General features: G+C 50.2%; 1 protein-coding gene across 1 annotated transcript in view; it reads left to right on the top strand.

The window, feature by feature from the left end:
* Nucleotides 1-134: 134 nt before the first annotated feature.
* MYLK2 (myosin light chain kinase 2) overlaps nt 135-26,022 on the top strand; it is a 29,404-nt gene continuing 3,516 nt past the window's right edge. Inside the window, exons 1-7 of the mRNA XM_087445440.1 lie at nt 135-15,655; nt 16,144-16,756; nt 17,633-17,934; nt 19,529-19,634; nt 20,237-20,330; nt 22,557-22,666; nt 22,751-22,892. Of these exons, the coding sequence (XP_087301566.1) occupies nt 15,604-15,655; nt 16,144-16,756; nt 17,633-17,934; nt 19,529-19,634; nt 20,237-20,330; nt 22,557-22,666; nt 22,751-22,892 (1,419 nt within the window). The 5' untranslated portion in view covers nt 135-15,603. The remainder of the gene's footprint in view (nt 15,656-16,143; nt 16,757-17,632; nt 17,935-19,528; nt 19,635-20,236; nt 20,331-22,556; nt 22,667-22,750; nt 22,893-26,022) is intronic.

The raw sequence follows: 26,022 nt of genomic DNA, 5'->3' as shown, positions 1-26,022 counted from the left end.
GCTTACATGAGGAGCAATCAGTATATTAGATTCTTTTCTCTGCACAAAATGAATTTAAACTTAAGGAGACCTTCACTACGAGCGGGGAAGGCCTCGTTAACTGCATACGGAAGGAGAAGTCTGCGTGACTGGGAACCTCACAGCCATCGGCAAGCTTTGGGCAGAGCTGCTGGTAAGGTACATTCTTCCCCTGTCGGTGCTGATAATAACAGAGAATGCCGTGCAGCTCTCACTTGAAGTCCTCTAGCAACCTGGACTGGAATAAATGTTTGTCTTCCCCTCCTTGATTTTGTTAATGTTTGTCTTCCCCTCCTTGATTTTGTTATTTGATGTTTTTAAATCTGTCAAGTCCCTTTGGAGGTCACATCTTATTGGGAAAATGGGTACTTTGAGAGGAGGGTCCAGGAACTTTTAAAAGCACAGGCTCTGTCTTTAAAGGAAAGTGCTTTGTACATTTTTTCTGTCTTATTCAGAATGTCCTTCCATATTTTGTTAACTCCCTCTCAGGAACCCTTCTGGAAGGCAGTCGTGTGTTAGACTTTCACACAGATTATGCCTTCTTCCCTAAATGTGTTTTTTCTCATCTGGTAAACTCTTCCTTATAAGACTCAGCTCAAATGAAATCTTTTTCATAAATCCTTCCTTGACCATCTGACCTCCTCAGGTAAGGATGATCACTTCCTTCTTTGTGCCTCCTGAATGTTTCTTGTGTATATACACAAGATATACACAAGAAAATCTCTAGTAGAATAATGATACCACTGAGTTAGTTGTGCTCGTTCACAAATTATAGAGACGCAGATATCTAAAATTATCTTAGTCCTTTGAAGACAAAAATTACCTTAGTCACCTCTGTAGTTCTCTTAGCTGGCACAGAATATGCTAGGTCCATGTTAAATAGTGTATTTTCTTTTGGACTTGACATAATTTATGAATTCTACTCTGTACCAGTCATCTACTTCTGTGCCAGGAGCTATAAAAGCATCCATATTCTGTCCAGGCCAGTCCTAGGCACCATACGTGATATTAAACTTATTTTATATTCCTTTTGTTGATTCATTCAGTAAGCGCTATGTACAAGCCATTGTAGAGTCAGTGATGGATGACAAAGCATGATATGATTTGCAGATCCCTGGGCCTCCTGAAGGCCCACAAATTGATGCAAAATGCAGTTCCTTTGTTCATTTTGTAGAGGTATATGGTATACAGTTCCATAACTGCTTATGTAGTTCATTTAACAAATATTTATTTGGTGCTACCTATATATACCTTGACACTGTTCTAGTCTCTGGGAATACAGCAATGAACAGAAATCGAAGACCTTGCCTTCATGGAGCTTGTCTGAGGAGGGGAGACAGACAATAAGCAAGTAACTGTTCTCATCTGTCAAGTGATAAATGTTTTTCTGACTGACTGCTGTGTGGAGAATAGACTGGGATGGGGAGTGAGGGGCATGTGAGATTGGAAACAGGAAGGTGAGGAGGTTTTTGCTGTTGTCCAGGTGAGAGCTGGTAGTGGCTTGGGCTAGGGTGGTAGCAGTGGAGGTGGTGAGAAACGGTTGGATTCTGAATGCAGTTTGAAGTTGTAACTGACAAGACTTGCTAACAGAGTGGACGTGGAGAGTGAGAGAAAGTGGTTAAGGAGGGCACCCATATCAGCCCCAAATAGACAGAGTTCTCCATCCCTTGTACTGTGAGAAATCTAGTTCTACCGCAGTCCTCATATCTCTTGTGGATTGTTGGGGGACTTTCATTTTTTTCTGGTCACCTTTTGCTTTGGTTTTTCCACTTCTGTTCATCCCTTGATCCCCTCTCTGCATCTGTCCTGTGTTGCTTTTCTCCCTCTCTTGTATCAGCAGTTCCCTGACAGTTCATTATCATTCGTATATTTCATCTGGTGTCATTTTTTCATATATTTCATCGATTTTTTGTTTTTGGTTGTTTCAGGTAGGGGAATAAATCCAGCCCTCAACTTGGGGATTTTGGAAAACGTGTTATTGAGCATTGTGGACCTATGGGATCCTTCTACCCCATTTGCTCCATTGTGAATCACCCCCTCCAGACACACACACGTCAGGGTGGTAACGTATGGCAGTCTGTTAGAGGCAACAGGGAGGGATTACATTACTTCAGAGCAAATAGCTCAAAATCAAGACGTAGACATTCATTACCTCTTGCTTCCCAGAATTTCTCAATTTCCCGGTGGCTATCTATGCCTCCTCAGCACAGTCTGTCTAGTATTGAGTCCTCTCTTTGGGACCACCTCACATGACCTTCATTTTTCTAGTATAGCCTCCCATTTCCCCTGAAATTCAAACTCTCTGCTTTTATTTACAGAGAAATTCAGGTTCTTTATCCCTTCAGGCCATGTCCTAGAGGGAACCTCTCTTTCAACACTCAGAGGTCACTTCAGAATTTTCCTAAACAAAGAACATGTCCTCTGACAGGAATTTACTGAATTCTGCTGAGAAATTTGGCTGTCACACTTTGCTTGGTTATTTGCAAAGCTTCTACCACACGCACACACACAGATTGTTGGAATTCCCACAATTTCTGGGAAGGACTCTGTTTTCAGTGTTATTTTGACTTGGTTGTGGTTTCCCATTGCTAATAGTCTTGTGCTAATTAATATAAGATTACTGCTCACTTTCACTTCAGTTGATGGTTTTGTTCTTGTGTAACTGCCTTGTTGCTATCTTGACTGCTCTTTTATTCCTTACTGGTTCTTTTCCATAGAGTTTTGTCTCTGGAAAGTGGAGCTTGAGTGGTAGACAGGTTGCAGTTGCTCGAGCATTTAACAGAGATGAGACCTGTGCACAGATAATTATAACACAGATAGGATGTGATTGAGTAACATGAGACAGACAGAAAAAGTACTACAGGAGTTTAAGATTCTTGTTGGAGGTGAGATTGCAGTTCTTAAAGATGTTTCTTTTTTAAAGTAATAGATATGAAAGTAGTACTGCCTTTTGGAAACAATTGAAACAATATAGTCTATATAAAATAAAACATGGAAGTCTCCTTACTTTGCCTCCTCCCATTCCCCAGGAGGAACCCCTTGTTAACAGTTGTTTATTCTTCCAGATTTTTTTTCATTTGTTTTTTTGTGAGGAAGATTGGCCCTGAGCTAACATCCGTGCCAATCTTTCTCTATTTTGTACTTGGGACGCTGTCATAGCATGGCTTGATGAGCTGTGTGTAGGTCCGTGCCTGGGATCTGAACCCGTGAACCCTGGGCTGCTGAAGCGGAGCGCGTGAGCTTAACCACTAGACAACCAGGCTGGCCCCCAGAATGTTTTTTATGTACACACACAGATTTATAGAGTATTTTTCTTTTTTCATAACAATAAGATTCTAGCATTCTGCATTTGTTTTTAATTTTAATTTGTTGTTTGAAATGTTATGGATTCACATCGTTCAAAATGCAAAAGCTACAAAGGTAAAGTCTTCTACCTTTTCCCCCAACCGCTCAGTTCCCCTCCGTAGAGACAGTCAGTGCTGCCAGGTATATTCTCTTCCAGGGATAGCTTCTGCATATACGTATTCCCACCCCTCTTTCTTTTTATTTTTACACAAATAGTGTCATCTTTACTCTCTGTACCTTGCTCGTTTCATATGTGTTCTGCATTGAATGATGTGGTTCAGGTGCTACCTTGGGCATGTTCTGGCTTCCTCCCTGACTGAAGTGTGAAGCCTCTTATGAGAATCTAGTGACGTGGAGGGAGACCTGTAGTGGGGTCTAGTTCCTCCACATGAAATCCTGGGCTAGTGACCTGAGGTCCCAAGGACTCAGGACAGGTCAGCAACACCTGGTCTTTTAGCTCCTCCTGGCTTAGCTGAGCGTTGGGGGCTTATTGGCTTGACTCTCTTGTTAAACCTGTGTATCCCCTTAGATAAATCTTGACATTGCTTCCTTTTCAGTTCTCTCCCTAATCTTGTCTGCTTAGGAGGTTCCTCATTGCTGAGAGTAGCAGTTAAAAAAGCTGTTAGCCACGTGGCTGTGCTCCTATTTCTGCACTGGCAGGCTGAGTTACAGCTTCGTGGTTTGGATCCAGGTAGGAATTGGTCAACATTCTGAATCCTGAGCTGCCATCTGCCTTGCAGCCTGCTGGGATGCTCAGTTTAGACAACATATAAAGTTTCCTGGACACGAGACAAACCCAGGCCTATGGAAAGAGCAGGAAGGTTAAAGGGCATGGTACTTTGAGCAGTGACGAAGGCGTAACCAGGGAGCTGACGTGTTTGCTCCAACGCCAAGAATTCCAGGACAATTTGTTGTCCATCTGAAGCCAGTATAGTTGCTACAAAAAAGAAGCCCAAGGACAGAAACATATTTTTTCCTTGTTTCTTTTGTTTTCTTGCATATCCAATCTGTTTTCTAGTGCTTAGTGAAGGTTACTGACATTGAAAATGTCTGATGGTATTTGCTCCTCTCTTTCTTGCAAGAGAATAAGAGGCTGGGCTCAGGTCAAAGCATGGCTTATATGTACTGAAGGTATCAGCTTCCTGAAAGGGCTTGACAAATGCTGACATTCCACTTGGAGAAACCATAGTTGGAGGGGCAGGGGTAAAAAAGGTTTAGGAAAATACTAGGTTTTATCAGGAAATTTCACCAGACTAAGCCTGACCTAAAGGCATCAATTGCTCTCTCCCTTTTTCTTAAAATTTTATTAGACAGAAAGGAAATAAAAACCGGCCTGTCTATTCTGCTGAGACCCACGTAGTTATGGGACTGCTGTCCCAAAATATCACAGGTGGGCATGTGAAGGGGCTAAGAATTGTAGCCAGGTGCTGTTGCCCAGCTGGTTTTGGCACTGATGGTGTTCTCAGGTCTTTCAGGAGTAAGGGTGGGAGACGTAGTTTTCAGTGGGTCAAGGTACTAAATAGTCAATGGTTGTAAATTGTGATATTGTAAGCAGTTTGGGGCAGCATTGTTCAAGCTTGCTTGGTGGTAAGGAGAGATGAAAAGTCTCTAGGCTGACACTGCCATACTCCCCCTCAAGAGCATAGACGCACACTCAGTCATACAGATAACCGACTAAGTGACTAGAAAGTGACTTTGAATTTGCTCCATGCAAAAATCTCAACTGGGTTTTGCAATATGCTTGTTTTCAGCTTTTAAATTGGGACTTATTGTTAATTATATACAGTTCAGAAAATACCTGGTAATAGAAAGAAAGAAAAAACATCCATCACCCACCTTGAACACTGGTGCTTCTTTGTATAATCTATTTTTTTCTTGTATTAAACTTCAGCCTGTTTTTCTACATTGTAGGGTTTTTCTGTATATATATATGTTTTGCTTTTTTCACTTAGCATAGTAGTAACTCAAATATTTTTCCTACATTACTGCATACTTTGTAAATACCAATTTTAATAGCAGCATACTATTCCATTGTTCTGAGTTTGCTTCTCCCTGTTGAAAATGCTTGTTTTGCAAAGGATTTTTCTAGACTCTATTTATAGGACAGATTTGTTCATCCCCCTAATATATCATGTCTGCCTCTAAACTTTAAATGGCTGTTTCAAACCATTTATCAGTCAATCTGTGTAATTAAAATATTAAAAGGATATATAAGCCCCTCAAAAGCAGAGTTAATGACATTCTGGCATACACATTTGCAAAATGGAAAGCTCCTTTTGGCTAATGTGATGTCAATGTTACTGTCACTCATGCCCAATGAAAAAATTCGTTTATTGGCCTTTAGCAAAGCCTTTCTGGAGAGAACTCTAGTTATGTTATCTTAAAGTCTTGGAACCCTACATTTTCAGACAGACTTACACATGCATTATTGTCTCGAAGCCTTCAGATCAGATTTGGGAGCCCTTTGTCTTTTTTAACTCTATCTGGGGCTGTGATGTGTCTTTTGGGACTACCAGGGAAAGAGAATATAATCTTGCTTCTGTCACTAACACACTGGGTGAGCTGTAACAAGTCACTCCCCTTTCCTGGACCTCAGTTGCCATATCTGTCAAATGAGGAGACTGAACTAGAAAGATTAATAAGGCTCTTTCCAGCTTGAATATTTGAAGAAATTTTTCTATAAATATAAATATGCCATACCAGGCATATTTATATTTTTCTGTAGCCAGCTGCTCAATCACTGCAAGAGGGCACCTCTAGCAAGCTCTTCTGCCCCTGGATTGCCATTTGAACTTCAATGAAGTATGTTGGAGACCGGTGTGGTATCTCGTTGAGGACTTTCCAAGGGTTGTTCTGGAAGCGGAAATCTAGCCCAGATCACTCCAGGGGACTAATCCCTGAATAATGTCCTCTGACACACAGACATATTTTCTAATGTTTCTCTTGACCTTGGAACCGGTTAAAGACTGCACAGAATGTTCAATGAATTCTTACAGACAGTGCAAGGAAGTCCCTCCCATCCTTGGCTTTTCCAGGATGTGAGGCTGTCTAGTCATGGTTCTTCTATTGTTGGAGGCAGTTTAAGGACATCACAGTAAAACCTTGCCTTGCTGCTCTTCTTTTTCTCTTCACCACAATTCAGTTTTTACAATGTTTGTGGTCAAAGGGACTTGGATTGTTTTGGGATCATTGTCATGGGGTTTAGGAGGAACACAAAATTATTTAGTGGAATGAGCCCTAGATTGGGAATTGGGAGAGTGGCTGGCTTCTGGCTTTGTGACCTTGAACATGTCATTTGAAATCTCTAGGCTCAATTTCCTCATGTTAGAAGTTAGAACGGTTTCCGAAAGGACGTTTCCTCCAGCTCTCTGGATGAGAATTTGCTCCCAGCTTTAACATGGTCCAAAGGCACTCCGTGCAGCACTTATTCATTCCTGTTGGTCAGTGTGACCACGCTTGAGTCATATATTCAGTATTGACAATGGGTATATGTCACCAGGGGTTGCCAAAAGCCCCTTCTGTTTACCCAAAGCTAACAACCGGACAGGACAGGGCCAGCAGGTGCTAGTTAACAACCTGTGAAAGGATCAGGGAGGCTTCTCAGGGAGGAGGCTCCACAAGAGCTTGTGCAAGCAAGAAAGGCAAGGGATTCAGGTTGTGCTTGTAGAAATCTCATTCTTACTGGCTGGAGGTTGATGTCTATGCTGTAGGCTCACTGATTCTTATTCGCTCCTTAGCCTTTTTCTCTCATTTGTGGTAATTTGTTACTGCAGCAATAGAAAACTAATACAGGAAGCAACTCAGAGCAAGCAGCTAGTCAGATTGGAGCTGGAAGGGGCTGCCGGTACCCTCCCCCTTCACTAAACAGCTTAACTTGAAACACTAGCTGTACTGATTGAGTCTAAGTATTTCTGTGTTTTCCTCTTACATATGCCAAAACACTCCTACTACCCAGAGGCCTCATGAAAATTGTAAGGAATCAGCAGGCTGGCAGCTCAGCAACTTGGGCTAGGGGAGTTTTTTCTAGGACAGTGGTCCTCAGAGTATGGTCTGCAGATCAGCATTACCAGGACTAGAAATGCAAATTCTCCAGCCCCACTCCAGACCTCCTGAGTCAGACACTCTGGATGTGGGGCCCAGCAATGGGTGTTTTAAGAAGCCCTCCAGGGGACTGCGATGCATGCCCAAGTGTGAGGACCACTGTGCCGGAAGAGGGACCTACAGGTCCTGAGGGACAACAGGTCTCCCAACTCAGGGGAGCCAGCAGCCATCTTGTTCTGTGACCGTCAGTGCCCAGGACAAACAGGAGCTGATCTGGAGGGCCAGAACACTCCTCCCCACCAGAGCTCCCTGGGGAGTCATCTTTGTGCAGTCTGTTCATGTTACACGGGAGAGCTGCTGAGTTTGTTGAGTAGGTATTTATCTCCTTAGCCAAGACTCCACTACCAGAATGAAGATGGAGGGAAGAATACTTTTCCGTATGTCCTTCCAACAAGTCATATGACAGATGAGGAAACTGAGGCTCAGAGTTTAAGTTACTTTCCCAAAGTCACACTGCTAGTAAGTGGCAGAGTCAGAATTTGGATCCAGGTCTGTCTGCCCTCAGGTGCCCTTTCCAGCACACCAGTTGCATCCCTGAGTGGAACCAGCTGTAAGGGATGGGCATTCTCAAGAGCTCCTGGCTCTTTTTGGAACTGAGTGACACTCCATCAAAGACCCCTGGATGAAGAAAAGATTGTTTCTGTCACCCTACAGGGCCAGCAACTCGGGACTTTGGAGCAAGTGTCTTGTGAAGGTTGCAGTTTGGGCTGGAGCCTCAATGAACTCTTGACCTTGCTATGGGAACCTCGGCTAAGCTTTCCCGAGGCTGGGAGGCAGATCCTCTCCTCCATTGCACACAGCAGGCATCTCCTCAGACCGTGCCGGATGCTTGGGTTCCTGTCAGAGATGCGGCAGCTGCCAGCCAATTAAGTCACAAGCCTCGGCAGGCCTGAATGATAGCCAAGGTGGTCAAAGGGCCAAGTAACTGCAGCCAGGAGTTGCTTCGCCCTGGCCCACTCCTCATCCTTTAATTAGGACGCCCCCCCCACCATCCCAGACAGGACCCTCTTCTCCCAGCAGCCACTCAGAGCTCGCCATGCACCCTCTGGTTCTTATGGTAACCCAGTTTAGCAAACGGACCTGAAGTTTTATAAATAGCGCAATGGTAGGCCAGGAAGCTGTCCTGTGCAACAGGACAGAACATACATTCCCTGTTTTTTGAGCCGTTTCCTGGGATCGTGTGACAGGAGTGACTTCTTGTGCAGATTAAGTCGATTACTCCCAACTCTGGGGTCTGTGCTCTGTACTTGGGTCTTGCTTTTGCTTTTTTATGTGTTTGCATTTGTCTCCTGCCCCCAGTGGCACTGCCTTCCTGAGGTGGTGCTTCCAAGTCTGTTCCTGGGACGTTTCCTGTTCTTGGAACAGCTGCACCAGCCTGGGGTACCCTCCTGCTACTTGATCCTATAGGGAGGTGTCCAGTGGCCGTGGGCAATTTTCAGATGACCTTGTTCCTCTGACGTCATTAGATAGCTATTTTTGGCTTCTCTGTTTATGCTGCAGAGAAGTTGGGCTGGGATGGGGGAGAGACAGAAAGTGAAGGAGATGCTGGTCTTGGTTTCCCATTGTCCCAGGGCCCTACCCAAGTAGGAGCATTTATTCTTCAGCATTTATACAGCACCTACTGAATGTCAGGCCCTGGCGCTATGAAGTTGATGTCATAGTCTAAGTATTCACTCATGAGTTCCTTTTCAGTGGGCATTTACTTTGTGGTATGGAGTAGTAATTAAGCATGAGGGCTCTGGAGCCAGACGGCTTGGGTTTGAATTCCAGTCCCACTGGAATACTATCTCTGAAACCTTGGGCAAGTTACTTCTCTGTGCCTCAGTTTCCTCTTGGAAATGGGAATGATAATAGTATCTACCTCATTAGGTTGCTATGAAGATTAAAGGAGTTAATATCTGTCTGGCACATAGTAAATACACAATAAATACTAGTGGCTATTACTATTGACAGCAGCACCACTTTTTGTACTAGGTCCTTGGGATACAAAGTTGACCGACATGGTCTCTGTTCTGAGCTGGCATCTGGATCTCTAGAGCCCCAGATACTGGGACAATGCGCACAGTCAATACAGCAGGTCAGAACAGAACACAATACCTGCCATGTGCACTGCTTTACCCTAACCTGTGGGGGCATTCCAGGGAAACAAGGTGAGGTTCCTGTCCTGGGAGAGCCTCAGAGCAGTGCCTCTCAACCCTGACTGCACACCAGAATCTTCTGGGGAGATTTAAAAAATACCAACATTCTGGGCCCCACCTCCAAATGTTCTGAGTTAATTGGTCTGAGCTCAGGAGGGGCTCAGCCTTCCCAAGTTGTAAAAGCTCTCCAGGCATTTCTCATGTGCGTCAGGCTTGAGAAGCATGGCCTGGGCTCTAGAGGGATACGTGACCCGGAAGTACTCTGCCGGCTGCACAGGCGGGACTCCATCAGGAGTGCCTCAAAGCTGCCCCTCTGACTCGGGGGTTCTCAGACGTGGGTGTGCATGAAAACCACCTGAAATGCTGGTTATAGAGGTAGATTCCGGGAGCCCCATTCCAAGGAGGATTCCAAGGATCATTTTAAACAAACTCTGGGGCCTAGGCATTGAGGAAGCCTGCCATAGCCATGCCTTCAGCTGAGAAGTCATCCCTGACTATCAGTCCCAAAGACTCCGCCTCTGAAATCCCTTAGTATTTTATATCTCATATAAGCTCTTAGCACTTTCTGTCTCGAATTGTAGAAATCTGTGTCCATATTGATATGTTTCTAATTATTTATCAATCTGCTCAGAGTTACAAATGGTCATTTCAAAAAAATTGGAAAATCCAAAGAATAAAAATCATCTCCACTCCCACACCCGTTAATATGTATATTTATATCCCTTCAGACATTTTCTCTATAAATGTTTTTTTTGTGTGTGTGTGTGAGGAAGATCAGCCCTGAGTTAACATCCATGCTAATCCTCTTTGCTGAGGAAGACCAGCTCTGAGCTAACATCTATTGCCAATCCTCCTCCTTTCCCCCCCACCCCAAAGCCCCAGTAGATAGTTGTATGTCATAGTTGCTGATCCTTCTAGTTGCTGTATGTGGGACGCGGCCTCAACATGGCCAGAGAAGTGGTCCGTCGGTGCACGCCCGGGATCCAAACCCAGGCCGTCAGTAGCGGAGCGTGTGCACTTAACCGCTAAGCCACGGGACAGCCTGGTCTATAAATGTTTTTGTTAAAGGATCCTACTTCATGAATGATTTTACAATCTTTTTCACCTAAAATGCACTATGTAGGGCCGGCCCTGTGGCTTAGTGGTTAAGTGCGCGTGCTCCGCTGCTGGCGGCCCGGGTTCGGATCCCCGGCGCGCACTGACGCACCACTTCTACGGCCATGCTGAGGCCGCATCCCATGTACAGCAACTGGAAGGATGTGCAGCTATGGCATACAACTGTCTACTGGGGCTTTGGGGGAAAAAATAAATAAAAAATTATAAAATAAAAAAAATAAAATGCACTATGTGATGATTCTATAGCTTGTCCTCAACTTCATCTCTTGTGTCCCTAAAGTGACCAGTTTAGTCGTTGCCACAGAGTAGAGCATTCTGTAAACAATCTTAGCAATAAAACTCTACAATTCTGGGACAAAACAATGTGTCATTTGAGCTCCCAGAGAAATCAGCATCCAACTTGTCACACAGAGTTGACCACAGACCTCTGCTTAGTGGCCTTGGGTCTGCTGTAAGGAAGCAGCCTTACCCAGGGCTTTCCCAGAGACCCAGGAGGGTTTGCCAAAGCCCCGGGCTTCGGGGCCCAAGGTGGGAGAGGGCAGGAGAAAACAGCCCTGAGAGGCTCCCATATCAGCACCAGAGGAAAGTTGTGAGGGGAGCTGGCTGGCTGCTCTCTGGAGTCAGAAAGGTCGTTGCTCAACTCCCTGGATTTTCCATCACAGACGAATGGGAGAGGGTCAGGCTGGGAAATGTCTCCTCTGAACAGGTCCTTTTAAAGCCTCTTGGCTGGATCAATTTCCTCCCAGGAGCCAGGGAAGCAGTGCCAGGGTGGAGTTAACTCCTCCACTCCCAAGGAATTCTCTCAGAGATGGGTGAGCCTGGGAGCGCAGGCTTCTGGAATGCAGAGCCATCCAGGGCAAGAGGCCTAAGGAGCCGCGAACTCTGGCTGGAGAAACCTTCCCTCTGGTCTTGTTAAATCCAACAGCATAATTGCATCCTGCTGACCTTAATTCCCCTGGCGGCTTTAATTGGTCCTGGCATTGCCCAATTTCCTGCCCTGCCCCTGTAGAGGCAAGGAGGGTGGCTGCACAGCTGGTGCAGGAAGGGAAAGCCCCTTCTTAAGGGTGGGCAGGGGCTCTGGCAGCCCCCAGCTGGGTGGAGGAGGTTTCCCTGTGCCCCACCCCTGTGCCTCCAAGGGACCGCTGAGAAGAAGCTCGGGGATGCCCAGGGAGCAGCTGGTGGAGCTGAGCTCAGCCTGGGAGGGCAAGCAAGCTGCAGGCAGTTGTGTGGATGCGGAACCAGGCCAGCGTCTCATCCCAGTGGGAGGGACTGTGGAGGAGCCTGTAGGGACAGGTTGAGCCCTCTATCCGGGGTGTCCACAATATTTGAGATCCCACGGTGCCGTGGGTACTGCCAAGCACTCTACGGTACATGTGCTCACTAAATGCTCCCAGCAGCCCTAGGAGAGAGGCAACCAGGCAGAGTGGTTATGAGCTGAGCCTTGGGTTAGATGGTTCACATCCAACTCTGTGACTTTGCCCTGTGACTCAGTTTTCCTGTCACATCTGTGAAATGGGGATGAAATAGCTGACATTTATACAGCACTTACTAAGTACCCATGCACTGTTCTAAATGCTTTATATACCTCCCCCTGTGAGGAGGGTCTTGCCCTACAGATGAGGAGACAAGTGAAGGCATTTGCCTGAGCCTCACAGTTATTAGTCTCAGAGCTTCACCCAGAGAGCTCCTTAACCACTCCTCGGTAGGACTGTTGTAAGGATTGAATGGAGGACACTCATGAAGTCGCTTACCCCAGGGCCTGGCCCATTTAGTAAAAGTTCAAGAAATGCTAGTTATTATTTGGGAATCATAACAGTAACACATGTAGCAAATAAAGCCCCTTACGTTGTCCCAGCCTGGATTTTGGTCTCATTGGGAGGTGGCTCTGGATTTAAACTTGGGTAGTTTGAGGCTGTTCGATAGCTGTGCAACTTTAGGGACAAGCCTTTTACCCTCTCTCAGCATCAGTTTCTGCACCTTTAAAATGATCTAAGGGGCCGGCCCCGTGGAGTAGCGGTTAAGTGCTCGCGCTCTGCTGCTGGCGACCCGGGTTCGGATCCCAGGCGTGCACTGACGCACCGCTTGTCAGGCCGTGCTGTGGCGGCGTCCCACATAAAGTGGAGGAAGATAGGCACAGATGTTAGCCCAGGGCCAGTCTTCCTCAGCAAAAAGAGGAGGACTGTCATGGATGTTAGCTCAGGGCTGATCTTCCTCACACACACAAAAAAAATGATCTAACACTTGGCCCCTAAAGTCCCGTGTGAAGATCCAATGCGCTGGATAAAGCCCTCGGCAGAGCCAGGCACGGCCCTTAGCGGCGCACTCACTCAATAAACGATCGGTATTGACAACCACAGTAACAAAGGGACGTCAGCCAGGGCCGTCACGGTAGAGAAATCCCACAAACCCAGTCCACAGCGTTGCTGGTCACTCAGTTATTTACTCACCAAACACTGATTGGCTGGGGACACACGTGGGCATCGTTGAACAGCTCCTGCCCTAGAGAGGCTCCCAGACAGTGTCAGTGGTGGGATCAACCTGGAGCTGAAGGAGGCCAGAGGAGGGGAGTCCGACATTTCAAGCTAAACCAGAATATGTTGTGACGACCAAATAGAGGGCCAGGGGGTCTGGATAATAGGCTCAGAAAGCATTTCAACCTTCAGAATGCTATGAGACCCATAAAAGAGGTACCTAGCGGGGAGAGGGGGCGAGGCACAGGCTGGGAAATTTCAGGGAAAAAAGACAGACCTTTCTGGCTCAACTCTCTTCCTTGTGGAGGTCTGGGCACGTTACCCACCATTTGGATCCTCCCCATCTTCACCTAGAAAATAGGAGGAAAGCGCCCCACCAGGTTATTACCAAGACGATGTTTTAGGAAAGCATAATAAATCTAACAGCAGGCACTCAGAAAACAGGAGCTCCCTTCCCTTCGGAGAGCCTGGGTTCAGATCCTGGCTCAGTCCCTTACAAGCTGAATGGCTCTGGGTAAGTTACCTAACCTCTCTGTGCCTCAGTTTCCCCATCTGTAATCGTGCCTACCTCATGAGGTTGCTGTGAAGATCACATGAGTGAAGCTACATAAGAGCACTCAAGGAGGGGCCTGGCAAGTGCTCTACAGGCATTAGTAAATATTTTGGCTTCCTGGAGGAGGCAGGCTGTCAACTAGACCTTGAAGGAGAGAAATGGAGGAGGGGAGGGACAGGTCAGGAGAGGACGGCCAGGCAGAGCAAAAGTGGACAAGACTGAGGAAGGAGCTCCAACTCTGGTCATTGCTAGCCTGCACCAACACGCCCAACAATTGCTTACGTAAAAAAAAATCACTCATTTTGAATAATCACATAGTTCATGGTTCAAATAAAGAAGTAAAAGTGTATGTAGTGACGTCTCCCTCCCACCCCTGGTCCCCAGTGTCTTGCTTATCCTGCCAAAGAAATTCTTATGCATATAAAGTGAAAATTTATATATTATTACGTATATAATAACGTCAAATATTATATATTTTACCCCCTTTTGCCCAAATGATAACATACTCTACATGCTATTCTGCACCTGGCTTTACTTTTTTTTTTTTCCACTTTGGAGGTTGCCTCATATCAGTTCATTCACAGGTTCCTCACTCTTTTTTACAGCAACCTAATTTCCCATCACTTAGACGTGCTGCATTCTTAAGTCATTTCCCACCCCCCCTTCTCCCCTCGGAGGGCAGGGGTTGTTTCCTCCATTTGATACTTAGAGGGGCTGAGGCTTGTCACAGTCAGGACCCGAACCCAGACGCCCATTCCAGAGCTATTCCAATGCACTGGGCTCAGGCTAGTTTTCAAAGTCCCCCTCAGAGAAAAGGTCTGGGCGGAGAGCCCCTGGGTGATGGAAGGCCCTTTGCATCATACCTCACCCTGGCCCATCTCAGGTTGTACACCTCAGGCTGGAGCGGCCCCCGGGTCACCAGTGTTGTGGAGGATCCTTGGAAAAGACTCCATCAGCTCCCTACTTCCAGGTGGGCCATTGGAGAGACCTGGCCCAGCTCCGCAGAGGGGCATAAGAGCACTGACCATCTCCCACAGCTGCTTGGGGCAAGCTCCATCCCCCCAGGAGACCAAAAACAGACATTTTCAAAAGAAAAGGCTTTTGGACATGTTGAGCAAGTGCCCCCAAGACAATTTCTTACCCAAAGATGCTCCAAGGAGGTCCGATGCCAGGGCCAGGGCTCATGGGCACAGAGCCGGGCACTGGGGCCAGGGTGATTATCCCTGGGCCTGCGTGGCTCTAATCAGGTTCTGGGAGACCCCAGGAGATGTGGCATGCAGGTGGGCAGAGCCAGGGCCCAGCCTGGGCAGAGTCTGGCCTGTCAGCCCTGCCCGGGAGCCCCTCTTCTTGCAGGCCCCCTCCCTGACCCTGTCCAACCAGTGATACCCAGCAAGGCCTGGGAAAAGGCTGCTCCCCCAGGGCCCCAGGTGCCCCCTCCCTTTTCTCTTCCTGCTTGTTCCAACACCACTCTCTCCCCAGTCGGTCCATGGGAAGAATGCTGTGTCCTCTGAACGGGGGCCAAGAGTGACAGGTGGTGGCAGTCGGAGCTGCATGGCCCCTGGTGTAAGAGATCCTCTCCCCCGGCCCCGCCTCCCCTGCCTGCGCCCCTGCCTCCGCCTCTGCCCACCCGGCCCAATCCTTTACAACTGCCCCAGGACTGCTCCCGGGTAGCCGCTGCAAGACAGACGGCCACCAGGTTGCCCTTCTCTGCTCCAGGTACGTCTCTCCCCTCAGTCAGCTAGCCCTGGCCTCCTCTTGGCCAGGTAAGAGGAGGAATCCAACAGCCGGACATACCTCACTCTTCTTTCTGCAGCTAGAAAGACTTGAGTTAGACAAGCAGAAGCACACGCCTCCCTACCTCATGGCGACAGAAAACGGAGCAGTCGAGCTGGGAATCCAGAGCCCATCAACAGGTGCCAAGCTGGGGCAGGGGACGGAGGGAGGGGCTTGGGAAGGGGTGTTTGAATCCTGGGTTGGGCCAGGTCTTCAGTGGGAGTTCTGTGCCTGAGGCCTCTTTGTATGGCACATGGGGGACCCAGAAATTAGAATTACCTCTAGGTAGGGTTGGGCTGGTTCAAGGGCCTACATGAAGCCCTCCCTGAGAGACTGGGAAAATGTGAAGCCCCCATGGATGGTACCTAACCACTCAGAACAAGGGATGGGGTGGGGTGGGGGGGCGTCAAGGCCCACCAGAGGACCAGAGGCCTCCCACACGAGGCCTCCAATGTCCCGGCAGCCCATTTCTAGAGCCCATCAGGTGGCCCCAGAGGCTCCGTGGGACAAGCATTTGCAAATTGTTGCCGGGGTGGGGACCTGGGCCCAGAGCTGGTCTCTGGCCAGCCTGGCTGGGGAAGGAGGGGCAGAAGGGTGGATCCTGACTGGTGTCTCACCACTTTTGCAGACAAGGCACCTGGCGAAGGGGCAGCAGGCGAAGGACTCCCAGCTCCAGAGAAAGACCCTGCTCCTCCAGACCCAGAGAAGGATCCTGGGCCCCCAGATGCAAAGAAAGAACCTGGCCCCCCAGACTCAAAGGAAGAACCTGGTCCCCCAGACGCAAAGAAAGAACCTGGCCCCCCAGACTCAAAGAAAGAACCTGGCCCCCCAGACTCAAAGGAAGAACCTGGCCCCCCAGACTCAAAGGAAGAACCTGGCCCCTCAGACGCAAAGAAAGAAGCTGATCCACTCCCCCTGAAGAAAGATGCCAAAGCCCCCACCCTAGAGAAGGGAGGAGGTGCCCTGGCCCAGCCCTCAACTAGCAGCCAGGGCCCTGAGGGAGAAGGCGACCTGGGTGGGGGGCCTGCGGAGGGCAGTGCTGGGCAGCCTGCAGCCCTGCCCCAGCAGACTGTAACAGCCGAGGCTGGTGTCAGGAAGCCCAATGCCGAGCAGGGGACCTCAGGCAGCCAGGACCCCGGAGAGCCCCAGGTGCGCAAGAAGGAGGCAGAGGGCCAAGCAGCGGCCAGGAGGGGCTCACCTGCCTTTCTGCACAGTCCCAGCTGCCCTGCTGCTATCTCAAGGTGAAGACCCCCTGCCTGGGAGCGGAGAGGTGTCCTGTGGCTCTGTCCCCAGGGGCTGTGCTTAGCTCCTCTGTCTTGGGCATCATTGTCATCACATTCAGTGCTGGATTGGGTAGTTCTGACAATCACTTCCTCTGTTCTGGGCATTGGCCTGACCTCCTTGTCCCCCTGCAGAAACCAGGACTTTGTGATAATTCAAAGAAGCCCAAAATGTCACACGGGAGATGTCCTCAAAGACCTCTTTTCTGGGCATCTGGAGTTCAGACTTCCCCTTACTCCATGAACTTGGGTCTAGCCAGGGCAGGGCTGAGATGTCAGGAGGAAAGGAAAACCCTTCTTAATATAATTATCAGTATTATGTGGAAAGATGACTAATAATGGGATTGGTAGATCATTACTAACACTTGCATAACCATAATATAGCACCAGTCTTATGATGCAATCAGTTATACTTACCTGAATGCTAATCATATTAATGAGGTTATTAGTGATATATTGTAAACCACAATAATAACACACTGTATCAGTTTGATTTATGTACTAATATCAGTTGTATCGCCACAGTTTTTATGAATCAAGAGCTACGTAATCTCCCTAATTGAGTCTACATAATGATTAACCAAATCAACATTCCTACTAATATTTATTAATGCTTTGGTAGTCAAGATAATGACCACAGACATTTATGGTATTATTAATGTCTCTTGATTTTGCAATAAAGTGACTTCAGATGCATTACCCCATGTGTTTGGGGAGAGGGGCATGGTTGTATTAACCCCAGATTGCAGATGAGGATCTGGAAGCATCGAGACCTGCTGGAGGCCGCAGCGGGGCTGTGGCTGCTAAGGGCATCACCTCCGTGTTCTCACCTTCCAGCTCTAAGAAGCTACTGGCCGAGAAGCCCCCAGATGAGGCATTGGAGCTCATCTTTGAAGGGGTGCCGGAGACCCCTGGCCCCACAGATCCTGGGCTAGCCAATGCAGCAGCAGGAGGGAAGAGCATCCTGGAAGGCAGCCAGAAGGAAGCAGGAGAGAAGGCCCCAGACCAGGCTGGTGAAGCTCAAGAGCAAGAGGACACCTCGAGGGGGATCGAGTTCCAGGCTGTTCCCTCGGAGCGATCAGAGGTGGGGCAGGCCCTCTGTCCCACAGCCAGGGAGGAAGACTGCTTCCAGATTTTGGGTAGGCCAGGGGCAGGGGGGCGCTGGGGCTCCCTGGGGCCCAGGGAGGAGGGAAAGGGGCTCCACGTCTCCCCATGTCTCCCTGTTTGGAGGACTGAACTGCTCTGAGCCACGCCTCACCCAGGCACATTCATCCAAGTGTCCACAACCCCAGGAAGTACGACTTCCTGTTCCTTTTTGCTAGATGAGGAAACAGAGGCTCAGAGAAGGGGAAATGGAGTGAGGGCTCAAAAATCCATAGCTAGGACAGGATTTGAACCTGTTGGAACAAGCCTGACTCTAGACTCACTTTTGACTTTCTTCTCCTTTGTCCACAATGGGGTTTTGAAGAAAATCAGTCAGGTACTGGAGCAACACCAACTCTCTCGACAGTGGAATATGAAGTCAGTCTGTAGAAGGGCTCCAATGCCAGGCTTTGGTCCTTAAACTACATTCTGGAGGGGGTGAGGAGGGTCAAGGGAGCCATAGAGGGCTCATGAGCTGAGGAGCGCAGGTGTCTGTGTGTGGGAGCAGTGACCAGGGAAGCTGGGCACTTGAGATAGGGCAGGACTGTGGAGTGGCCTTAACTGACGGTCAGACAAGGAGCCGGTAGATTTTTCAGCCGACAGCAGGGAGCCATTGAGCATGACTGAGTTGGCCAACAGGTGAATAGGGAGAGGCCTGGGCAGGGGGGTGGCAGGGTTGGGGGTGGGGTGAGATGGGGTCAGGAGAGCCCAGAATGTCCTGACACCCCCCCTTCTCCAGGCTGAGGTGCCCTGGGAGCCCCGCCAGCCTGCCTGGTGAGCGGCACAGAGCCACCCAGACAGGGTGGGAGGGCCTGGCGGCTGGGAGGCAGCCAGGAGCCCTGCCTCCTCCCCTGAGCAGCGGCAGAGACCTCCGCCCCGCTCCGCCCCGCCCAGAAATCACATCCTCGGGGTAACAGGACCTGAACAACCTCCAAGAGCCGTCTGATTTATCACCATCCCGGCTTCCCTGCAGCCTCTTGCTATTTATAAAGAGGTTTCCATTCCCGATGACTCAGCCTGTCGGCAGCCAGGAACCGCTGTTCCCCATGGTTGCCACTAGGTGGCAGCCACTCCCTACTAAACATCTCCGTCCCTGTCTCCTCCCCGGGGCCCAGGTTGGACACCCGTTCCACAGGTCGGGCCAACTTGTGGGTGGTGTTCGAGAGGACGGTAGGCAGATCCCACCACCTACCGCATCATTCAGACCTAGTAACCCCGATCTGACACTCCACCATTATAGCTGCTTTTTTTTTCTTTAATGGAAATACAGATAGCTTGGGATGGGGTCTTCATACCTTATAATGCAAGAGGGTCGGAGAAGTCCAATCAGCCATCCCCATTGTTGTGCTGGGAGAAGCTGAGCCCCGCTCTGACGGAGGCAGAGGCCTCCCAAGGCCATTTTGTGTGTTGGTCGCAGAGCTGAAATTGGAAACTGGGCCCCTTAGCCCTGTTCTGGAGCCAGCTGTCCCCCAGGTATCACTCAGTGAACTTCCCTGGATGAGACCCAGGCCAGGCAGGAGGGGGTGGTGCCAGGGTGAATCCTCAACAGCCCCCAGCACTGACTGTGATGGTACTGCTCTGCATCCTCAGATGATTGCCCGCCACCCCCGGCCCCCTTCCCCCACCGCATCGTGGAGCTGAGGCCCGGGAATGTCAGCAGTCAATTCAGCCTGAACTCCAAGGAGGCGCTGGGCGGGTGAGAGCTGGGACCCCGAGCCCCCGGCCCACGGGTAGGAGGGCATCGAGCCCCCGGGGCCTCACATCTTCTCTGTGCAAGACCCAGACACACCCCAATTGGACATGTGGACATAATTCTTCTAGGTGGTCACACCCACCATGTGCTTGCTGTCACACAGGCTGATATACACTCATGTCACTGTCACTCACACAGACACACCATCGGTCACTCAGTGTTTTCCATAGGAAACGCACAGTGTTTTCCTGTCTGTCTCAGTTTCAGGCACCACACTGACCCCCTCAAGGTGATTCCTGCTTGGTAAAAAGCCCTGAAGGTGCCCTCCCCGGGGGCCCAGAGCCCCAAGGCCCCTGTCGGCCACAAGCCTGTGAGCTGTCACATCAGGGGCCGTCCTTCAGATGAGCCTACCCTTCTTGTGCCCATGGTTTGTGTGGTTCAGCCATTGTCCCTGCAGTAGAGCTCAGAGCTTCAGGAGCGAGTCATGGCTGGCTGGGGCGAGTGCCCGCATCTCACATCAGGGATCCAGACGGGAACAGAGCACAGGTCCCCTGCAGCCCTGTGCCCCTTGCGACCCCCTCGCTCCCAGCCTCTTCTCTCTTCAGCGGCAAGTTTGGAGCAGTCTGTACCTGCACAGAGAAATCCACAGGCCTCAAGTTGGCAGCCAAGGTTATCAAGAAACAGACGCCCAAAGACAAGGTAGTGGGGCTGGCTCCACAGAAAGGGGAAGGGATCCTTGGAGTGGGTGCCTCTTGCCTCCCTCTGCCCACGTGTCTGCACTAGGGCTCTTGTGTGCCAACCCTGATGCCCCAGAGATGTCACATGGATAGACACATGAACAGACAGACAGCCCTGCCACAGGCCTGACACCCCTCACCATAAACCGGACACCTCAGTTAGTGAACTTATCCTGGGGACTTCCCCTTCTAGGCAAGGGATAGTCATGCTCTCTGTTTGGTTCAATTCAGCAAACACTGATAAGTGTGGGGTCTGGGCCAGGCCCCAGGCTGGGCACTGGGGGTCCCAAAGTGGAGGGAACGTGGACCCCGCCCTGGGTACACAGGCCCAGTCCAGGGCTCTGCCTCCAGCACCCAGCCTGGGAGTCATTCAGAGGAGGCTGAGAGCAACGTCTGTTTAAAGAATGAATGAATGAATAAAAGCAGAGGCTCACATGGAGTGAGGGAACCGGGTGTGTGAGGAGGTGATGACAACCTAGAACCTGGTCTGGTGAGAGCTGTAACAGGAAAGCTGGGGCGGGGGTCAGGAGGTGGGCAGAGGAGGCTCCTGACACAGTCTGTGGGGTCAGGGGAGCTTCCTGGACGGGCTGTCTGCTGAACGAAGGCTTTGAAGAAGGAAGAACTATTTTCCAGTGGAGAAGGTGGGAAGGAGAGTTTCAAGCAGAGGGGACTGTGGGAGGAAAGGCCTGAGGGCTAGAACAGCAGGTACCTGCTGGGAACCCTTGAGCTGAGGCGGGGAGAGCCCAGGAGTGAGGTTACGGGCACTCCAGGCAGAGACCGCAGCACGGGCAGTGGCCCGGAGCCCAGAAAGAGCCTGAGAAACAGCTCCAGAGTGCTGCAGCCCTGACTTCCCATCAGAGCACTAAGCACATCTGGAAGGCCTGTATTTTCTGTGGCTCTGTCTTTCTCTGCCTCTTCCGCTTGACATCGCCTGGACTTGTGTTATTGACTGCTGGGTTCCCAGGTCTCTATCATGGACCTGGCTCAGCATAGATGCTCAAGACATATGGGCTGTCTACACTGATTGGAGTCAGCTATTGGTTAAATAATTACTGAGCACTTTTTCCATGCCATTCACCCTGCCGGGTGCTAGGGAAATGGTAGTGAATTAAAAAAAGTCCGTGTCCTCATAGGCTGACATGCTTCAGAGGAGGGAGAGAGTTAAAAAACAAACAAAGCAAAAAGCAGAGTGTCAGGAACAGAGAAGTGCCAGGAAGAAAAATAAAGCCAGGTAAGGTATAGGGAGTGTGGGGCCGATGGGGCCGTTCTGATAGGGTGGTGAGGTCAGGCCTCTCCAGGGAAGTGGCATGGAAGATGAGCTATGAACGAAGCAATGGAATAATGGGAGAAAAGGAGCAGCAACAGGATGCTCTAGGGGAACGGGTTGGGAGAGCCTTGATTTGTAGTATTTGCCAATTTCCCGGGTGTAAATATTCCCACCATGGCTGATTTCAAGCTACCAATGTGACAACTGGCTTGCAAAGTTTCTGAAAGTGACAAATAATGATGGCTTAGACTTGGAAGGCAGAGGTGGAGGAGGTGAGAAATTACTGGATTTGTAATCCATTTTGAAGGTAGTGTGAAAGGATTTACTGATGTGGGGTGTGAGGAAGCGAGGATAAGAGAGGAATCTGGGATAGCTCCTAACTTTGTGTCCTGCCCACCTGGGTGAAGAGTGCTGTCCTTCTGCTGATGGGCAACTCAACTGTGGGGAAGAGGTACCAAGGGTTTAATGTTGGACATGGTAGATTTGAGATGCCTATAGACATCCCAGGGGAATGGCAGTTCGGCAGATGGAGATGTGGGTGTCTGGAGTTCAAGAGAGCACTTGGAGGTGGAGAGATGTATTTGGGAGTCAATCATGTTGGGATGGAATGTCAAGTCATGGGACAGGGAGACTGTAGAGAGGGGAGGGATGAGCGGGGAGGACTGGGCCCTTGGGTGCCCTGATATTCACTCAGGAAGAGGAGAGGAAACCAGCAAAGGAAAGGTGTCCCACCAGGAATGACTGAGTGTGGTGAGCACACAGGCTTGGAGGTGGGGAGATGGGAGGCAAGGAGCCAGAGGGGAGGAGGCTAGCAGTGGTCGAGGCAAGGCCTGAGAGGTCTGGTCTAGGGCGCAGGTATGGCGGGTAGAGGGCAGGGAGTGATGATGCTTGCATGGCAGCCTTGTCTCCCCTGGTTCCCAGGAAATGGTGAAGCTGGAGATTGAGGTTATGAACCAGCTGAACCACCGCAATCTGATCCAGCTATATGCGGCCATCGAGACCTCGCACGAGATTGTCCTGTTCATGGAATAGTGAGTGCCGGCAGTGGGAGTGGGGGCCGGGTGAGGGTGCCAGTGGGCCCAGAAGCAAGCCTGTAGAGGGGTCTGTGCACACAGCATCGAGGGCGGCGAGCTCTTCGAGAGGATTGTGGATGAGGACTACCATCTGACTGAGGTGGACACCATGGTGTTTGTCAGGCAGATCTGCGACGGGATCCTCTTCATGCACAAGATGAGGGTTCTACACCTGGACCTCAAGGTACTGGGGCTGGGGCCTCCCAGGAGGGGTCGGGAGCAGCATCCGACCACCTGAAATCAGTGTTGCAACCAGCCATCCCTCCATCCTCCCATCCTTCCTTCTCTTCCTCCATCCATCCTTCCATCTGTAGATTCAAAAAGGGTTTATTGAGCACTTACTAAGTACCAGGAGCCGGGGATACAACAGAGAGCAAAAAAAGACTTAGTCCTAGCTCTCAGGACTCCTAGTCCAGTGCTAAGTACTTGTTGACAGGGTCTTGCAGTCCCGTGAGCCCCCAGCTGGGTGTCTCACACATAGAACTTGCTAGTAGGTGTTGCACAAGCACCTGCCTCAGTGCTGGCCCCCGAGAGGCACTGAGAATGTTCATTTATTCAACAAGTATTTGTTGAGGGCCCATGGTATGCCAGGCAGTGTTCTAGGTGATGGAGACCCAGTGATGAACAAAATAGATAAAAAATGCCTGCCCTCCTGGAGCTTAGGCTCTCAAAGGGGAGTCAGAAAAACAAATCAATAAGTATAGTGTCAGCGCAGCAATACCCATGTGATAGGCGCTAACGAAAATGTTTAATGAAAGAATATTTCTATCCCTCTTGTGGCTCTGCTCAGTACCTTGCATGTAGCAGGTCAGGGAGAGCAAATAGGTTTTATGTGTCACAACAGCTCCTATCAACTGGTAGTGGCTGCCTGGAGCTTAGTGACGTCAGCCATGGTGTGGAGTAGGTGGGAGCAGCGTCCTTATGGCGAGTGTTAATGTCTGTAGGGTAAGTGGCAAGGCCAGTGGGGGAGATGAAATGTGAACACTGGGGTGGGTTAGCACCCATCAGCTAAGTGGACAGTGCTTTCATTCATTCATTTGATAAACATGTACCGAGTACCTGCTCCTGTGCTCTCGTGCGTTGTGCTGGGCACAGGCGTTACTGTAGGCACGACAAAGAACACACCCCTGTTTAACGGAGTCTACAGGCTAGTGGGGGAAACAGACGTATAAAATAATAACCAAATAAATAGGTCATTTTAAAAGGTTGAAAGTGTGATGAAGTACATGTGAGCAACGGGGAGACGTGTAAGGTGAACTTGGAGAAGCAGGCAAGGGGCAGAGCTTGGAGGTCTAAAGCAGGCCAGGGAGACGCTGCTGCTGTGGGCTAACCCCACACCGTGCTTCTGAGGGGTCAGAGCTGCACAGAGTGCGGACTCCTCCCAACAGCCCGCTGGGACAGGTGTGCTAGTATCATCCCCACTGACAAGTGAGGAAGTGAGGCGGTAAGGAGATGGCTTTCAATGGGGCCAACGTGGCAGCAGGGAAGTTAGGGGGCTGTTGTAATGAGCCAGGAGAGAGGTAGGTGGTAGGGGCTGGAGCCAGAGGGGCAGTAGGGAGGAAGGGGAGTAGCCAGATGATGGACGCCTTCTGGAAACAGAGCAGATCTGACGTTTGGATGGGGTGGGGGTTAGGGAAGGAAAGAGGAAGGGGGCCTCCTGAGTTTCTGGGCGGAGCCGGTGCCTGTGTTGTGGTATTGGAGGCCTGCCATTCCCCCATGAAAGCCACTGTCTTTGGGAGTAGAGCCGGGTCCCCGATTAAAATGCAGTGCCCTGGGAAGAAGCTCAGCCTTAAACCTCTGTATCCTAAAATGTGTTTTTTTCAGGATAGCAATGTTTTTTTTTTTAAATCAGAAAAGGGGTTTTCACAGTCAAGGAAGTTGGGTGAGCCATTTTCCAGGCCTCCTGGACGCAAAGCTTCTCAGGAAGTCCCGTGTCCTCCGAAAGGAGGTCTGAGTCTGCCTCGTTTCCCCAGACGATGTACCCTGGGACCTTTCTTTCTTCCCTGTTTTGGTGGGAGGTCAGGTCGAGCTATTAAGTCATCAGTGTCCTGCTCTGACTGAAGGCAGCAGTTCAACAAGGGCCTTCAGACAGCCTTTCCTTAGAGGCCTTGACTCAAATGCCCACAGAGCCCCGAAAATAACAAAACCGTGTGCAAGGGCCAGGTCGGGGTGGTGGCGGCCCCCGGGGACCGGAGGACTTTTGCTCTGTCTCAGGGGTCAGCAGCAACTCACTCCAAGCAGTGTGTGGCCGTGTGGCTGGGGCTTCCGGTGTTCCAGGAGGTGCTGGAAATCAGGAAATCAGGGGTTTTGTGTGAAATCTCCTGCCTTTTAACCATTGTTAACTGTTTAAAGTGTTTCTGCCCTGCAACCTCAGATTAGTCCTGTGTCCTTGTGTTCTATGAAGAGAAAATGGAGGCCCAGAGCGGGGAGGGACCAGCCTCGTAGTAAGTCCATTCACACGCTCACCTGTGCTTGGGCCCAGGATTCCTGGGAGCCTTGGCTGAATACCTAGGGGGCGCCTTTGTTGGACACTGAGGGTGGGGAGCAAAGAGGCTGGGAGAAGACGATCCCTGTCCTGAAAGAGCCAGCCCACTTGCGGCCTGTCCACCCCACCCCCACACCACGGAGTGCACTGTGGGTTGTTGCCCGGTGGCAGGCAGAGTGATGTCAGGAGACCAGTGCTAGAGTCAGACGGTCCTGGGGTCAAGTCCTGGCTCTGCCACTTACTTACTGGGTGACTGTGGCCAAGTCCCTTCTGTGTCTGAGCCTCGGTTTTCTCAACTGTGAAATGGGGATGGATGGTGACAGCACCTGCCTCCTAAAGCTGTTGAGAGGACTGATGAGCTAACAAGCAGAAAGTGATTGACCCGGGCCTGACGTTTGTAGGTGTCCTCATCTCTAACTGGGAGGAAGGAGTAGCACAGCCGAGAGTGCACACGGAGCAGTGTGAAGCCCTCTGTTCCCAGGGGCTTCCTCTGGGAGCCCGGAGCTGGTGGTTTCTTTCTCTGGTCTCTGGTCTCTGGAGCTCTGGCCCTGAACTGGCCTCCCACCTGGGGCACAGCTCTCCTCTGCAGCCTTCAGTTTCTCCATCCTCAGAATTGCTAGAACATTGTTGTTCTTTCATGGCCTTAAATGAAGGAAATTCCCCCCTCAGAAGCCTTGTGCTGCAGGACTTGTACGAGTCCCTCTGGGGGCCTCGGGATCCTCATCTGTGCCTGGAGCCGGCAGGTCCCAGGGTCTCCAATGGCTGTCTGTTCTGGTGGCTTGGGCCTCTGTTCAGGGAGCCTGGGACTTGGGTGGACCTGGACGGGGAG

Source organism: Ceratotherium simum, chromosome 21 (genome assembly GCF_057802395.1).
Source record: "Ceratotherium simum simum isolate JZ-2026a chromosome 21, ASM5780239v1, whole genome shotgun sequence".
Lineage (NCBI taxonomy): Eukaryota > Metazoa > Chordata > Mammalia > Perissodactyla > Rhinocerotidae > Ceratotherium > Ceratotherium simum.
The sequence above is the reverse complement of the archived record's forward strand: the minus strand, read 5'-3'. Positions and strand labels throughout refer to the sequence as shown.